The 17,990-nt window shown below is 45.2% G+C and overlaps 1 protein-coding gene across 4 annotated transcripts in view; it reads left to right on the top strand.

The window, feature by feature from the left end:
* LOC125722941 (interleukin-1 receptor accessory protein-like 1) overlaps positions 1–17,990 on the top strand; it is a 242,827-nt gene that overhangs the window by 120,125 nt on the left and 104,712 nt on the right. For all 4 annotated transcript variants that reach the window (XM_048999237.1, XM_048999239.1, XM_048999238.1 and 1 more), the window contains exons 4-5: positions 3,793–3,979; positions 6,856–7,009. In XM_048999237.1, the coding sequence (XP_048855194.1) occupies positions 3,793–3,979; positions 6,856–7,009 (341 nt within the window). The remainder of the gene's footprint in view (positions 1–3,792; positions 3,980–6,855; positions 7,010–17,990) is intronic.

Below are 17,990 nucleotides of genomic sequence, written 5' to 3'. Positions count from 1 at the left end.
ATATATTTATTTTCCTCTTTAAAATCTTATTGCATTTGAAGTATGACAGTTCCATGAAATGATACAAGATGGTTTTTTTTTTTATACCCCCCCCAGCACAGGAAGGCATGGCATTAAAACGCTATAAATATTACATTTCCACCTTGACGCGAGATTGTCACTGGATTTAGCAACAACGCTGCACCCTAAAACCACGCACAGCCGATGACCTAGGCGTGTTACAGTAGCGACGCGGGTGTATTGTGTGGCTGACAGCCACTTTGAAAATATGGAAGCTCTAAGCAATGCCTCAGATCTTCTGTGTTCAGCCTAAATATCTCCCTCTTTGATGTCTAAATTTGAAAAGTGAATAAACAAGCGGATATTTCCGTATGTTTTCATTCATTTTCAAAATTAGCATGGAAGCCTTGAAATTATGCCGGTTCTCTATAGATATCTGACATACTTTATAGCAGATGTGCATTTTGATGTATTTAAATTCAAAATCCTCAGGTAATTAAAAAAAAAAATGTGATGGATGTGTTTGACCTCATCTATTGATCACTTGGGGACAACAGATGAAATCCCGCAATCCCTCGCTGCAGGTTTATTTGCTCTGGCCGGAATATTTAGCAGGGATGGGACTTGGGGATCTCATTTGCTCAGGTGTCCATCTGGTGGAAGGTGTCTCCGATAATCTCCATATCATGTCATATTTGCAGCAGTTGTTTAATTAAACTGCACGAGAGATCATCGCTTACAAGTGCACTTCCGCTTCGGCGTAGTGTTCCGCTAATCCGCTGCATTACTCTATCCACATATTTGCAGTCTATTATTTTCTGTTTATTTGGGGCCTTTAAGTGAGTCTGTGGGACAGATTTCTACTTGGATTACCTGGACTGGAGAGATCTGTGAACACGACATGCATCCATCCCAAAACCTGCAGGCTGATTGTGTCCTGCTGGTTCCTCATTCTGTCTCAGCAAAGAACAGCCCCTCCTGACCTTGGCATCATTAGTGACTCTTAAACAGGTACTGGGACATATTGGGATCAAACCCATTGATCGCTTCCGCTTTGTGCTTCGGGACTCTGCGTAGCCTGTGGTTCCTCTCCGTACTGTCCATCGATTTCTGCTCTCCACATTCCTCTGATTCCGGTCCAAGGTTTACTTGACCGTGTTCTGAGGCAAATATTGACGAGCTCTCTAATCACAAGGCTGCGAGTTCCATGTCGAGCTTTGGGCAAATCAGGATCACTCCCCCGGGGGGAGGGATTTTGATTTGTCGTATCCAATGTGGAGACCGCTGACGTATTTACAGTCCCGGCCCATGCCGACTTCGACTGATCTGACAGATTAGACATTGTTGTTTATCGGTTGCACAGATAAGGTATACGGTTTGGGGACCAGCTTAAAACTGCTGACTTAAACGGCTCTGATAACTTCCACCTGGGGAGTAATGGACGTTGAGTATGCAACCACACCCAGCAAATTACTGTGTGATACTAAAGCGTCCTACAACAAAAACAGTTCCAATGAAGTGCTTTCATCGAAACCTATACCAGGGATTATGAGTTGGAAACCCCCCTCTGAAACGGAGCATCAGTCGAAAGCCATGTGATGAGGAATCATTCCATTGACGGCCATTTTGGTTTCTTGTGTGCATTTTCCCTGCCTTTCTGCTCTAATCAGTTTCCCTAAATAAAGTTTTTTTTTGCTTCCGTCTATCTCCATTCTCCTCCCAGAGAGATTCTAACACTCAATATGGTGAGTCAGGAACCTGAACCACAGCACCACCTATAGGTTAAATGCTGAAACATTCCCACCACAAAGTCCCACGATTTATTATTCCAGGTCACACCTGATATCCGCCATCAGTTCCTGCGTGCTGTCGCCTGACCGCATGCACTGAATCAGCACGGAGTGTGAAAAACAGTGTCAATCAGTCTTCAGAAGTTCCAGTTGCCGCTGCTGATTCGGTGCCTCTTCTCGTTTTTTTGTCACTGACAATTTGTGACTCTGCCCTGTTTTTCTCCACCAAATCATTCACATTGATGGTTGAATGGATCAGGAAGCTCCGTACGTGTCTGCTACCCAGCTTTGGCCCTGGGATCCATCCTTACGTCTTGTGTCCTTCACGCTTGATGCACTGAAAGATTCACAAGGGGTTTCTCCTCAGAAATCTTTCCCATTATTCACTGAAAATCTCTGAAGTAAGAAGTAAACAGGATGAATCTTATTGCTGGGGGGGGGTTAGATTGTAGAGTGAACTTGACACACCCCCCGTCTTAATGTTACTCTGGGGTATTGCACTAATTAGCAGAAATTGACCAACAAAATCACATTCTTTAATGAAAGGAGGCAAAACTGTTACCCTGATAAGCAGAGACAGGTGAATGCAGTCAGGTTAATGTAGCGTAGATGATGGAATATGCTAATTCCATCGCTGTAATATAATTACTGTGCATTATATACTTCTTTAGCTGAAGCTCATACCCGGAGCCTGTTGCCATTTTTAAACTTCAGGAGCTGGGCGTTGCGCTGTAAATTATCAGGAAGCTCGGGTTCGATGCCTCTCTCCACAGTCGTCTCTGGTCTGGGATCTCAGCCAGGACTCCTCACCAGTCCAGCTCACCAGTACGGCTGCCTAACTGCCAAGCCAGCTGCTGCTCCAGTTACAGGAGCCGCAGTGAAAGGGAAATCGTCCCTTGACTTCTGCTGTAGGAAGCTCTCGGCCCAGCACCACGGGGGAAGTCGCACCTGTGCCGCATGCTCCCGGATTCAGCTCATTAGGCTCCTTGCTTCCCGTCTGAGTCAGGCAGCGCTCCGTCAGCCTCACCGCGGAGGCGCAGTGCTGCTCCTCAACCGGAGGGCGGCTGAGCGTTCCCCGCCGCCGTCGCATTAACATTCTGCGGCGCCCTCCCCAATAAATTCAGCCGCCGCCGTAATTGCATCCAGCGGCACTGTAAACCGACTCGGCACATTATTACTGCTAAAGTGGGGAGTGGCTCATGTACCGCTGGTTTCTAAAAAGAGAGGGAAGGGAAAAAAACCGGAAAGGACGCAGACTGTAAAATATTACGTTGCTAGACCGAGAAGCGGGTGTGAATGTGAGGAGGAGATATGTGAGATGGGGTGGGTGGCGGGGGGATGACTGAGGACTGTGACTGTGGGCCAAAGCCTGGCTGATTGTCACCTCTATCCCCAGCCCTTTCGCTTTCAGTTTCGAAAGATCGTCGTAATTGATTCGCCCCCAACGGGGCTAAAACTTACTACCAATAGCAGAAGCGGAGGGAATTGTAATAGCAATTAAATAGATAGCCGCCCCACCCCCCAACCCCATCACGGGTTGATCCACAGGGCAGTAGTGAGCAGGGAGGTCAGCAGAATAGTGGAATTCTGAGAAACGTCCAGCTACATGTTGTTATATCAGGCTAATCTTGCTAAATGCCATTTCATATTGCACATTTCTCTCACAAAGTGCTTTATGGAAATTCTCCAGAGGGAATTAAACAAAAGAAGGAAAAAAGCTAAACCAGTGTTGGAAAATCTGAAAATGATTCCCTGACTCCTTGCTGGAAGGCAATCAGGAGAGATTTGGTTAGTAAATGCTCTTATCAAAGCGGGAGTGTGTCATGCTCACAGCTACAGTGTCATAGCGACTTCTGACTTGTCAGCTGAACTGTATGAATCACATTTCAGTGGTGAAATGGGGGACATCTGTAATGTTTGTCTGTAATCTTATTCAACCACGCTGGCAGGCCTTTTGAAACCACTGATTAATAAAATGCCTCTGTCCGTTTGTGTTTTGCAGGAATTCCACGTACTGTATGAAGGTGTCGATGTCTTTGACCGTAGCGGAAAATGACACAGACCTGTGCTACAATTCCAAAATGAGGTACTTTGAGAAGGCCGAATTGAGTAAAAGCAAGGAGATCACCTGCCCAGATATCGAGGACTACGTACAGGCCGGAAAGGATCCCGTCATTGTTTGGTACAAGGTAAGAGTCACACTAGGGGCATCACTATTACCATAGTTTGGTATTTGTCTAAACTCGCCACCACCACCGTTACCATTGTACTAAGGGTCTAAACTCACACCACCATTACATTGTACTAAGTCTATAAACTCACCGTAGCCATTACCATAGCACTACATAAGGGTCTAAACTCACACCACCATCACCATAGTACTAAGTAAGGGTCTAAACTCACACCACCATCACCATAGTACTAAGTAAGGGACTAAACTCACACCACCGTAACCGTAATCCTACACGTAGGTTTAAACTCAACTCTATTACCACAGTATCAAGTATGGGTCCAAACCCTTTATTAAATACCTAAAAAGTACATGTGCAAGGTTTTGTATTTGTGGCCCTTTTTTACCTTAAAACCACTGATGCCTTTACGCCCCACTTGTTAATATTGGTCTGACTGTACCAACCTAACAGACTTACACAGGTAACCTGTATGTGGGCGAGGATCTATGAGGCTCCCTTTGTTGTACGTCTGACTGAATGTGTCTCTGTGCCAGGATCATGTTCTGTTTGCCATTTCCCAGTGGACCCAGGGGTTTGGGTCGTTCACTGGGCATGCATGCCCGGCCTTATCCTTTCCCCAGCTCACCGTATGACAAAGCCCAATGTGCTCTGTAGGACCCGGGCCATGTGTCGCCTAATGGCTTTGTCCCATTTAACAGGCAGGAATTCTTCTGCGCACCATGTTTACTGTACTTTATAAACGGTGCAGTGCACTGAAAGCCCGAAGGCCAGCAAAAAGGCTAAGTGCCAGTGGATTTCAGTGTAAACAGAAATGAAAATGAAACGGCGGGGACTTTCCTCACCTTTAACATACTTGGCACTGTCGTAATATCCAGCTCTTCTCGGCTCTGCGTCTCCGGGGCTGTGAGTCTGGGGAGGCTGGAAGCGTGGGGAGATAATGTTCATTGTTTTGGAAAAGCAGATTCCACGAATGGCATATGCAGACTGTGAAGCGACTGCAGAGGAAAAGATTAGTTCAGCGGGGGAGGCGGTAGGTCTCCGAAGGATAAGTCGGCGACGTGAGATGATCAGATGAGTAAAGCTACCTGCCTTCCCCTCTGCTCTGCTGGGGATGGACCCCACCAGCGGGGCCGCCCCCTCCAATGAACCGACAGTGGGGAGCTGAGACCGGCTCGTTTCCAGCAGATCGGGGCAGGATTATGTGGCCCCATTTGTCCTCCGGTTTCACTGTAAATGAAATTAAAAGCTAGCAAGGGCCTGCAGGTCTGCTACCCGGAGTGTTTTGGACTGTGCCGGGGGAGAACAGACAGCTCTTTTTTGCCGTGCGCGCGGGCGGACTGGAGAGAGGCGAGTTCTTGTCTTTTATCTTCGCACGGGCTCTTCTGCTGGAGAGCGGAACCCGCGATGCTTCTTCCCTCACGATTCCCGCCATGTGCTGGCTGAGCAGAATGCCGCCACGCTAAATGGTTACTTAAGGAGTCGCTGATGATGTCATTATCTAATGCAATTTTATGTGGGAAGCATGACCTTTACAGGAGTGAACTCCCAGTTCTTCCCAAAACTCGCATCATGCAAAAAATTAAAAGATTCCTGTTCACACTGCTGGATGGTCTAGTGGATTTTGCATTTAGCATTGAGGGGCTTTACAACTGCCACCAAGTACCGAGCCGTACCCGAGCTGTACCGTCCACTGGAAGATTTCCATCGTGAAGTATGTTAGCCGTACCCAAGCTGTAACGAGTCAAAAGTGTGACCAAACTGAGCTGGTTGGGTCACCACTATCTGATTGAGATTCTGGTGTTCTGCATCAGTACTGTATGCATGAAAAGGAAGAAAATATTCTAATTATTAGTAGCAGTAGTATTGCACATCTCGATGTATTAATACATTTATAATCAGAACCTGAAAATTTCCAACCACCTACTGAAAAAAGTACTATAGACCAGTTGAACGGAATAGATTCGTAATGCAAATTTACGCAAGCAAATGCTTATTCTACTAGCATTTCATGCTAACATAATCACTGTCGCTCTCCAAACCTAGCAATGCTTTTGCAGAGCTGACCCTTGTGGAGTGGAAAAGCGAATTGAACTGGAACCACGGTTCCTGTATGTCAGTGGAAAAGTGCCATAGATAATTATGGTATTTATTTATTTAAATAGCTTTTCTGATGCTTGATGTTTGTTACTGGTCACTCATTGGAGGAATCTCAGCTCAGCAGTGCCTTGTTGGCTCCTTGACATGTGTATAGTTGTGATGTTTAATCTGCCTCACCTGTATATCACCATGGACAAAAGTGTCTGCTTAATATATAAATGTAAAGGTAAGAAGCGTTACAGCCTGTCGATGTTAGTGTATATGCAAGAGCCATCATAATACATATATATAATGTTCACATTCTGGTCAGAGTAGGGAATTAGGCTACTGGGTTCCACCGCAACACTTGCTAACGCCCACAGGTCTGTGGGTGGAATTAAGTGAATATCGCTGTACTACAAGGGCGTCACGTTACAGGACAAAACCGCAGCACATATGGCAAAAGGAAGAATGTAGCTGATAGGACACACACTGCATCAGGCTCCGCCCCTCTCTGTTAGGTGCCGGGCATTGTCCATGACGGGGAGATTTGTAATTGCATAATGGTTTGTTTCAAATAGGGAGAAAATGAGGAAATAAGAAATAAATTAAAACTCATTATGGTTTGTTTGTATGTAAGATTGTTCCAGAATCATACAATGCATTTCCTACAATGGGATCTATAAATGGTGTCTGTACTCTATTGTGTCAGAGCTGAATACCATGTCAGCGCTAAAGATTAAATATCGATGCTGCGCAGTGTGCCACAGTGTTGGGTTTGTCTTTGTCTTCCCAAGGAGTGTCAACCCAAGCAGTGGAGGCAGAACATTCTGCGTCAACGGGACATCCTGGCCATACGGGAAGTCCGCGAGGACGACATGGGGAATTACACCTGCGAGCTGCAGTTCGGAGCCTTCGTTGTCCGTCGCACCACCGAGCTCAAGGTCACTGGTGAGTTTCTGAGCCGTGACAGTGTTTTGTGGGCCACGACACCAGGCTGCAGCTGGCCTTTATGAACCACCACATGCTTAACTGGATCTTGAGGGTCATGTATTTAACTCTAGTCCATTATTGCATTTCTAAATCGGATTCCGCAGTTCCCACTTGGTTTTGGAAGGTCAGATTCCTATGTTTGGTCTTGGTATTCTTGCTGTTAAAAAAGTTTAGTGGCTCTTATTTGTTCTCACTTATTAATTTAAGTTTCTGAGTGTTTGTAGAGTAAGAGCGGAATCAGGAAACCCCTATAATGGCAGTTTATTTTCCTCTTTCCTTTTATTTATTCTTCCCTTGCTTTGTGCCTACGCACACTCTGATGCTGTTTTAAGTTAAATGTACAGTAAGCATTACTGTCAGAGGAAGGCAGTCGATATGGTTTAGTCTGGACTGACCTCCAGCGTCTTTAATTGCTGTGAGTAGCAGAAAGTTTCAGATAGGAATAAATTTGAGCTGGACTGCTTCAGCACTTTTTAACTAACAAGGAACGTTGAAATATTCAAGGCCGGACCTGAAGGTACCGATCCGAAAGCAAGGGCCGGACAGGACCAAGGCTGCGCTCCTCAGGTCTCACCCCAGATGTGCAGCATGCAGCTGCTGATGGGATATGGGGTTGGGGGGGGGGAGCATTCGTGGAATCGCTGAAGGCTAATTAACTGAGCAGTGGGCAAGAACGGGGAAAGTTAACTCACAGACATCAGTCTGTAAAAAGCAGCACCTAAATTATTCTCTCTTCAACAGCTCCTTCTCCAACATGGTTGATTTTAAGGAGAACTCAGCCAGTCCAAATGGTTCCTTAATGAGTCACCAGTGATTTCGTTATTTAGCAGAATTTCAAACAGGTCATGTCAAAATAAATAGTGCAAACGCTTTCTTATTGCTGTCATGCGCAGCACACTTCAGAAAGTCTCCCTATGGAGGGAAGAGCGTTAAAAGAAGCCTGACAGTCTTCACATTATTAGCATGGTTCCAAGTCCTTATCAAGTGACACGCAGTTTTCCATGTGTTATTGTCGCGTTGCACACCTACGCCATAGAGCTGGTTCCAAGTCATACATGAATCTGCTTGCCTTCCATGTCATCCTGAGCGAAGCAGTCATGTCCAGCTGTTAACACGCTTAAAATGGCTGACTGCCACTTCATTGCCGTAGGACTGCAATGCCAGTTTGGATCACCTTACAACTTCCCCATTATTGGTGGCCCTTCTGGTCAGCACAGCACACGTCAGTCTGAATGAACCGGCACGCAGGCAGCTCTGTGGGCTCCGTTGAACCTGAAATGACATTAATGGGTGAATCTTTCTTGCCCTAGCCTTTCCTGGGAACTTGCATAAAACAATTGGCTGTTCACTGAACCAACCAGAGGTTCCTGTTAAGTGTGCTCATCCTTGTCTGTGATGTAAACACTCACACTGCCAGCCCAAAGAAAAGGATGTGGCTCATTATAAGAGAGCTATATTTTAAAAGCATCAGTCGAACCACTGATAAGGGAAGGGTCAAATGCACTCTTTGTAATTTACTGCTATCTGATTATGGTTTATTATCCAGTGGAAAACAGTGCCAGATTTTGTTAAAATCCAGTTTCAGTAATCAGTCAGGTTCTTAACAGCATCTCAGCTTATCTTTATTTTTTTCCCACTCTACAGACTCATTTATTTTGTGCAAAGGGGGGAGGTAATTGCAGTTTGGTGATAATGCTAAATGGTAAATATCAGTATACTATATTCATAAATCCAGTTATTTTTTTTGCCTCATTTATACTTTCTGGACGGGCGATAATCAGTGTTGATTTTCTTACATACTTCTGTGTATCACAGATTTCTCAAGGTTATATGTTAAGTGTTCAGTGACCAGCATGTTACGTCCTGTGTGTGACATACACTTAGAGGCCACTATTTTAGGTACACCCAGCAAGTAGGACCCATGTTTACCTCTGGAACTGCTCGGGGTTTATGAGTTGTGCATTTAGAGTATTTGTGCACCTGTGGCCTTCCTGTTATCTCTAATGAGCCTGGTCATTCTCTTCTGACCTCCCTTATTGACACATTGTGATCAGATGACCTCCCTCATTAACACGGTGTGATCAGCTGACCTCCCTCATTAACACGGTGTGATCAGCCACAGGAAAGTCATCCAGTGGTGTGTTTTTTGCTCGTCACACCTCTGCAGGCTCTCGACACTGTGCTGTGTGAAAATTAGGTTTCGGAAATGCTGGAACAGCCACAATACCGGTACTTTCTAAATCGCTTGGATCAGATATCTTAGCCATTCATATGCTCAGTTGAGCAGTGAGTGAACCTGTTGACCTGTTTGAGTGCTGCGCTCATTGGGTTGTAGGCAGCCATACATACTGTAGTAAACTGGCAATTGAGTATATGCCACACTAATGATATCTAATGATCAGAGTGACATCACCAAGCCCAGTATTTCAGTGGTGTGATACCCAATTAAGTTCCAGCTGTGTGTCTGCTTTTCCTTACGGTTTTTCCCATCTTGTGTGTACTTATCCAGATTGTTAACCTCAGCCACAGTTAAACACACCTGTTCCTGTGGCTTTAATAGTCCTTGCTTTTACAGAAAATTAGTTTTTGAAAAAAGGTCAGTTTCAGTCTGGTTGTCCTAAAGACCTATTAAATTTAATAACCTGATCATCCATTGTGGCCTGTTAAAAATATGCAGTGGTCCCAACTGAATCTGGGCATTTTATTTTTCTGCTGTCACGGGAATGGATTTCGCTCGATTGTTTAAAACCAGCCGGGTGAAATTTCTACCGCTAGTAACTACCTGGGTCCCATTGTGGTTTCAGCACTGTTATCAATCTGTTCCCTATATCTTTTCAGAAGTGCATTTCTAAGGTTTTGTGATATAGAAGCAGGGGGAGAATGGTGCAGAACCATGTGACACAAGACCGTGTGACACAGAACCGTGTGACACAGAACCATGTGACACAGAACCATGTGACACAGAACCACGTGATACAGGAGCTTGACTGCCAGACATAGTTTTATTCTAAAGTTTCCATTTTCAGGGATGATGACATTGAGACAAACACAGCATGAAATACAACAAAGTAATCGAAAATATCACTGACATTTCGGTAAGTGGAGAAAAAGGACAAGAATAATTATTGCAGCCCAGCCATGACACTGTGGCACCTCCCTGTGAGAAAGGCTCCAGATCCGGGTGTCGCATATTTGACTGCCACGATGCACTCTGACCATTTAAAGGGGCAGCGCCTGCCATGTGACAAATGACAGGGACGAAAGGCTGAACGTGCAGGTAGCGATGCCGTTAGCCACACGCTCAGTTACCTGGTATTTTGTGTTTGTTCAGCTTCCCCAATTGACTTCTGCTCAGAAAGTGATGCCATTTGCTTTTCCGTATTGATACTTTCTCCCGCGCAAAGGGAGGAGGCGCCCTCTGTCCGGCGGGCTGAACGACTTTAGATGAGGTACCGACACGGCGAAAAAGGTCGGTGGGGATCCACGGTGGCTCACACTGGCCCATGAGCACGGTACTTAGCGTGAATGGGTTTGTTAAATATCTGTGTGTGGGAATGAGTACAGGGAGAATTGTAAACTGCGCTCTGGACTAATAATCCAAATGGCACCATATTCATTTAAATATTTCATCTAACCTGTAGTTAGGGAAATGGCGAAGGGCCTTGAACCAAGCTTATCTGTTGTTAAGGAAACCACACACGTGAAAAACACAGCAGTGAACAGCAGTGGAGTATGAGGTCCCGTTGCATAGTACAAAAGCACGACGGCAGGCATGTCCCCGACACATCCACTCCGGCTTTAAGAACATGGCGGAAGCGGAGGTGTCACTCCTGCTCGGTACGCACTTTCAAGGGCGTCGCTGCGTCTGCACTCCTACCCGGGCCTGCGGCCTTCATCGCTTTCTTGTCTTAATGCATTTCCTCAGGCCAGAGTATCAAAAAGATGTAATCTAATCCAATTTATTTTCAAAGCATCAAGTGGAGAGCTCTGCTAAAATCCCCCACCCAACCATCAACGAGCGCAGTGAACACCCCCCCCCCCTCCCTTCTCGTTTGCGTCTTTTCTGCCGTCCAAAGACCTGACCGTGTTACATTTTACACTGAATTTGTAATCAGGACCAAACTCCATGTGTGAAGAGGGACACATGGTCATCAAATAAATATGAGCTTCTCATGCGCAGTGAGTTTTCTGCACCTACATCCTCATTTCACTGCTTTTCTGGGCTTTCGGCGCTGCTGTGTAATTTTAGTTTTTTTCATCAGATGAAGGGAGAAAGCGTACAAAGTAAGAGGGCAAAGTCTCAGGGCCGGGGAAGGATTGAGGTTCGATGGAGGCCAATTATATCAAGCACAGGGGTAGGATGTGGTAGCTAATCTCAAGTTGAGAAAATAGGGTAATGAGTCCCTCGTGAGGCATGTCATTTTCGGCTCTCGTTACAGATACATGAGGTATTAAGTCTCTTGAGTTTGAAACCAAAATTCAAGCCCAGAAACACCATCCCAGCAGGTGTGTTGAGAGTCTGATTGATTTCGGTACATGGGGGGGGGGGGGGGGGTCTAAATTTCTCCTCTAATGTCATTGCAGGTATGGTTCATATCATTCGACTCATCCTATCATCAGCCACAGGCTATGATGTCTTATAAGGCGTTTCAGATGTTATAAGGTGGCGTATGAGTATGACGGGAACAGGAGTCTGGCAGATACCTGTTAGTTCAGTATTTTTCCCCTAAAATGTTCCCTATATCCTCGAAATAAATTTTTACCCCATATATATTCATACAGTTTATATATGATGAAAAGTACTGTATGTGGTCACCAGCTTGTCTAACATCTCGTTCCGAAAGCAAGGATATTAGCATGAAGTTGGTCGGTCCAGTTTTGCTCTGCCCTTCTGGGACGGCTCTCCATTAAATGTTGCGACATTGCTGGTGGGACTCACTGCCATTCGGGTTGAGTATTGACGCTGGGTGGCCCTGTCCCTTTCGGTGAGCTGGAGTGGCTGATCACTGCTCCCAGATGTTCTGACCTTCACAATCACTTCACTTACACTTGCCCAGGGAAGCTCAAGCAGAGCAGAATGTTGTGAACTGACTTGTTGGAAACACGGTGTCCCATGATGGTGCCAAGTGCTAAGTCGCTAACCTCTTCTGTACGACCAGCCTTTCTGCTACGAATGTTTACTTTAGGAAGGTTGTGTCACTGTGTGCTTTTAATTATACACCTGCATCAACAATTCTGGTTACTTTCCAGTGTTTTCGGCTCAGGAAACGTACATTTATAAACGACATTGTCAAAGTGAGAAGTATAACAGGTGTGGCTTCGCAAAGCCCCGTGCGCTGAGGTAAATCCGCACGCCAAAGTCGACCCAAGAGATACTCCTGGAGTTAATCTCTCCTTCTGCCACGGACCGGAAGCCTCCTGAGATGGACAGCCCTGCCACAGATATGGCCGCCAGCTTCCTCGCGTGAAAAGTGGTAATTTCCTGTCTCCTCAATAAGGGCACACTCTCGCAGTGAAAGGTCCCATCTCCACCGCTGCCTTTGCCTGATACGCCGCTACGCACGAGCTCTCCGGAGAGACGTCAATCGATAGACTGCCGACTGGGATCTGTATCTCGGATTAGATAGAGACGCGTCACATTGAAGCTAACACTCTAGAGCTCCTCCAGAAGGGAGACTCAGGCGCAGTTTGGCTACATGATAGCTTTTCAATCCTATCTTGGCTTCTGAAATACACAACGCCTGCATTTGAGAGCCTGAAATAGTTTTATTGCGTAGATTTCCACCATGACTTAAGTGGCAATGTAAAATCCTTGCCCTACCATGCAGTTTAGCATGCGACCAAAGTACAGTCACTCATCCTTATTATCTTAACTGCATGTACAAGACACACATGTATTTCCCGATTAGGCTTGTCCACACATTACTATAACTACAAGTCAAACATGGGACCTGTCACAAGGCAGGACAATACAGCTGGACAGCCAGGTTTAACCAGAGGCTTCATTATGGATAAAAACAAGCGTAGAATGAGGCCAAACCCCCTAAAGAAAAGCTAACGGAAGAATAAGCATCCCAGCTACAGAAAGTAGAAACAAGAACTTTAATCAAACAGTGTGTCTCACATCATTTTCCCCAAGAGCAAACATCAGACTCCCTAATTCCCCACGACCCACCCAGCTGACCCTATTTAAACCCTAACAAGGTTATCAGCCTTATCAGGCTCATGCGGGTTTCATTACCCGAGGCCTTTGCAGGCATGGGGCTAGTGATGAATTGCCATGGAAACACAAGAGATCGGCCAAACCTAGCCCTGTCTCCAGCCAGCCAAAAGATGCAGAGGATCAGCCCATAACAGGGTTACCTTAATACCTTACTATCTTATCGGGTTTTATCAGTAATTATTTACAGTAGGGTAAGAACTGCAGAGGAGCCCCTTCTCCCCCAAAACCACATCACAGGTTACTGAGGTGCACATTCAGAGAACCCTATCTTCACGTCCCTGTTGTAGTGAGCTGTTATTTCTGCACTTGGAGCCCTTCTGTCAGTTTTAACGAGTCTGCTCATTCTCCTCTGACCTCTCGTACCAACATGGTGTTTTCAACTACAGAAATGCAGCCGATTGAATGTTTTTTTTTGTCACATAATTCTCTGTATTCTCTACACATTGTAGTTTGTGAAAATCCCAGGAAGGTATCTAGTTCAGAGATTCTGGCACCGACAGTTATGCCATGTTTAACATCGATTACACCATGCAATGTAGGCTTTAGCAGTTTAACAGCAATTTTACTTCTGCATACTGTATACATTCAGCTGTACCTACAGGTGTACCTAATAAAGTGGCCTCAATAGTATGAGCAAAGATTTTCAGTAGAGACCTACAGCATTCAATGCTAAAAAAAACACAAGCTTTGGGGCTTCAGTCATGACACTGCGCAGAATCCCAAAATTCACAGCTAAACATTCAGTCCGTGTCTCATTGGGGAAGTCGATAAAGGGGATAGGCGAAGAAACATTGTGACTTGGTTCATTTCATTAAAATAATTGCCAGACATTTCAACACACAAAAAAAACTGTGATTTGCAATATTTGTCTTATTTTATTGAAGGATAATACCTTAAATTGAGGATCTTTCCAGTTAAGTGCACTGCTCATTATGCTTCTGTTTCTAGTGCCATTTGCCCGATAGTTTTTAGATGTAGGTTTTTTGGTGCTTAATCAGTTACCTTCTGCATTGAGAGCAATGATAAAAGAGCCTGTTGGTGGCCGTATTGGATGAAACACATCTGTCATAGCGGCTTTATTTCACAAATGCAGCACTGATATTGGCATAATTCATTTGGGTTACACTTAAAGCCATCATGTAAATTGCATTATATATGCCTTCATAATGCATTATAATGCATTCATAGAGTACTACAAACATGCCTCTAACTATAAAAAGGCATAGCCATGTTTATTATGCATTATGAATGCTCTATGAAGTTCTCATCTATAAATACCTTCATAATGCATTAGAATGGATTATACTGACCATTCATTGTGCAAATATGACTTTTAATATTTGGTGTGGTTAATTGTGATTAATTCACCGCGGTGATATTTTCCATCATATTTGTAGCATAGTGAAGGAAACCAAGAGCACACACACATGCACACACACACACGTGCACACACACACATGCACACACACACGTGCACACACATGCACTCTCTCTTGGATGTGTCCAATGATAGAGGGGATATTTCCCACGTGCCTGCAGAACACGCTCTATATGAACCTGCCTCACTAGGAATCTATCTTCATTGTGATCTGGTTGTGATGCAGACCATCGATCTTTGTGTGAACCAGTCAGGGCTGCAGTTGGTAAACCCGCTTACTCGAGGTGCGGCAGCTGCATATTTCTGTGTTTGGCGTGGGCGTGGGGGGGGGAATCCAAACACTGAACTAAAATGAGCATCAGCCTGTAGTGGGTGATCAATGGGTGTTTGTCACCTGCATGTGTAGTACTTTCTGTAGAGCTTTTCAGACAAGAGCATCTCCATAGAATGAAAGTGTTGGGATGTCACTTAGGAAGATGGTGGCTATGCTTTCACTAATATACCATTCAGGGCAATAGTTAGACACGCCAGGCCTTTTGAGAAAATGCCACCTCGGGCCCCCTGCTCGGCTTGGCACTTTCAGTCGCTCAGTTGATGTTGAGGCCCCATTAAAGTGCTGCCCCCCCCGAATATGTAATGATCTCCATTAATGCATCAGAAATAAGCAGCTTGAGCACGCAGAAAATACAAAACGTGAGGCTGAACCAGCCAGTCAGCGCAGGTCTGTGACCCCCACTGTGCCTTGGCCATCTCTGCCAGGTTTAAATACCCCCCCACCCGCCCCAGCAAACAGTTTCCCAAAGTACCAGTAGCCCTCAGTTGCAAGCAAATTTATTTAGTTTTATTGGCGGGGGTATTAAACGTTTACCACCATCTGTAAGCGTTATTTTCCCACATGCCGATGTCTCGGATCCATCAGCCCTTCATCGGCTGCTGGCAGCACCATGTTTGTCTGGCCGTAATGGCCGTCGATCGAGGCCCCGTGAAGCTGCCTCATTAGCATATGCAGGCTGCTGAGAAATAGTAAGAGCTAATTGTGCTTTTAACAGATAGTGTATAATTAGGCTGTCCAGAGCAAGCATCAAGAAAAAAGCCCTATATATTCATACTTTTTTACCTCTGGAAAGGGGGTGGGGTTATCCGCTAAACGTAAACATTTTCCTGATGCCGTGGCTCATTAGCACAAAAGCTAACCCATGTTTGTTTACCTTTTTAAGAGGTTGAGTGTGAAAGGTCAGAGGTGACACATCTACAAAGTCTGCCTCCAGGGACCTTGAGTCTTGTCCATGTAAAAATCAATATTTAATGTGCAGTTTTCTTTCTAACCTACTTTTAGCTGAGTTTGTGAATATTACTGGGTGATAATTAGCTTTGATATTCCTCCAGGATTATATCGTAAAAAAGTGAGGAATGTAAGTTCTGTGATAGGAAGGCCAGCCTTCCTTCACCGTGCAGCTGCGGTTGCACGTATGCGTGTGTGTGTGTGTGTGTGGGATGTGCTTCTTGGCAATGAAGATGATATTGGCTGAAAGGGTATTTATTTCTGCAGTAGTCAGAAACTACTTGCAGTAAATGTGTTTGCCCGGATCTTGATCTGAAGCTCAAATCTGTTCACCTGACAGAAGGATGCCAGCACTCATAGTGGGGGGGGGGGATACCCAAGTTCGGCTCAGTGCCAGGGAAACCCACGTGCCAAAATCCTGCCTGCTTCACCACACGTCTGTAACTCCTTGATGGATGCGTGAACATGGTGAGACAGAACAGGCTGGTCTGGGGAACAGCCTCGCTCGTGACGCCTGACATCCCACACACTCTGACCGCCTTCTTAGGTCAGCCGCAGGCATTGTTAGGAGATCCGTCGTGCAGTTGAGAAAACCGCGACGGAGAGCATTACCCCGTGCCCATGTGCGTCGGCCCACGGTCTGAGGCGGAGGCACACAGCCGTGCGATGTGTCATACAGCGAGCGCTCGTGAGGCAAACAAGCGAGAGTACTTGGGCACTAAGAGAGCTCAGCGATAATGTCTGCCATTCGCTGAGAGAAGAGTCCCCAGCTGGTGGAAATGCAAAGGTCTCCCCAGACACCTCTCCAGGCCCCCCACCACCACCACCACCACCACCACCCCCTGGTGCAGCCCACACGCCCTTAGGGAACAACAGCACAAACCGCTAGCACCTAAAGCTTCATAAAGCAATGACCAAGCAAAATGTGTAGAGGTGTGAGAGCTTGAGGAGCCCCCCCCCCCCAGATACCCTGTGCACCAGGATGCCAGGCTACCTTCACATCTGCTCCACCCTGTCTGTAGGCTACTACCCAGAATCCCCTGCTGCTGTTCCATTGTTAAACAGAACTCCTGCCTGATCTTGTACTCTATTTGTTTAATTATTTTACAAAGCGTTTTTTTTTTTTTCAATTCACTATAAAATTGATTTTATCTTTACCTTTTTTTTACGAAAAATGAGGAACAAAACAGGCTTTCTTTTCCATTTAGTGCAGCTTTCGGAGATTTGAGATGAAGAGATACCAAATTTTATGTTGTGCTGTAATTACAGCTTCCTGCATGACTAAGAAACACGGCGGTGAGTGATGGCGTCCAGACACCATAACAATTAATAGGTAATATTTGCCCAAGATACACATTTAATTAATTAAAGGAGAACTGTTGCAAATATACACGCAACCCGATCAAAATTAGTTTTGCCTGTGTGTCCCCTTGACTTAGTTTATATTTTGTCCCAGGTTGGAAATAAAGTGAAATTAAAATCATTAATCAGGTGTGACGTTAGGTCAATAATTAAATATTCATTTCTCCTTGTAGTGCAGTTTCCGTCCCAGTATATTTGCCATTCCCAGGACATTCTGCACAAACACGTAAGCTCTGGTGATATTTAATGGGAATGTTTTTGAGGCAATTGCAACTTTAGTGTCTAATTCTGTATTTGTTTCTTCTGTTCATAAACATTTATAGACAGCAGAATTGTATCTACCCTTACTATAACTGTTAGCTGTTCATCAATGGATTGGAGTCCCGAAAGGCGAGTTGTATGTGGTAAATAGCTATAAAGCTAAATGGAACTGGTAACAAAAGTCATATTGATTCTTGTTTTGATTGCCTGTTACTGCCTGGTATCTTTATTAAGACTCACCATAAGATTTTAGTACTGTGCTGCAGGTTGGATATCAGATGTTCATGACCACCATTTAAAGGGACACTGCTCATTTTTCAGTTGCGGTATCACAAGCTGTGGTGAATCATGCAGTCTCCTTGGGAACATAATCCTCGGTGCTCAGCGCTAATTTCTCTCTCAGGCTGCGTCTTTAAACTCACCGTTATCGCTC

Source organism: Brienomyrus brachyistius, unplaced genomic scaffold (assembly GCF_023856365.1).
Source record: "Brienomyrus brachyistius isolate T26 unplaced genomic scaffold, BBRACH_0.4 scaffold44, whole genome shotgun sequence".
Taxonomy (NCBI): Eukaryota; Metazoa; Chordata; class Actinopteri; order Osteoglossiformes; family Mormyridae; genus Brienomyrus; species Brienomyrus brachyistius.
The sequence above is the reverse complement of the archived record's forward strand: the minus strand, read 5'-3'. Positions and strand labels throughout refer to the sequence as shown.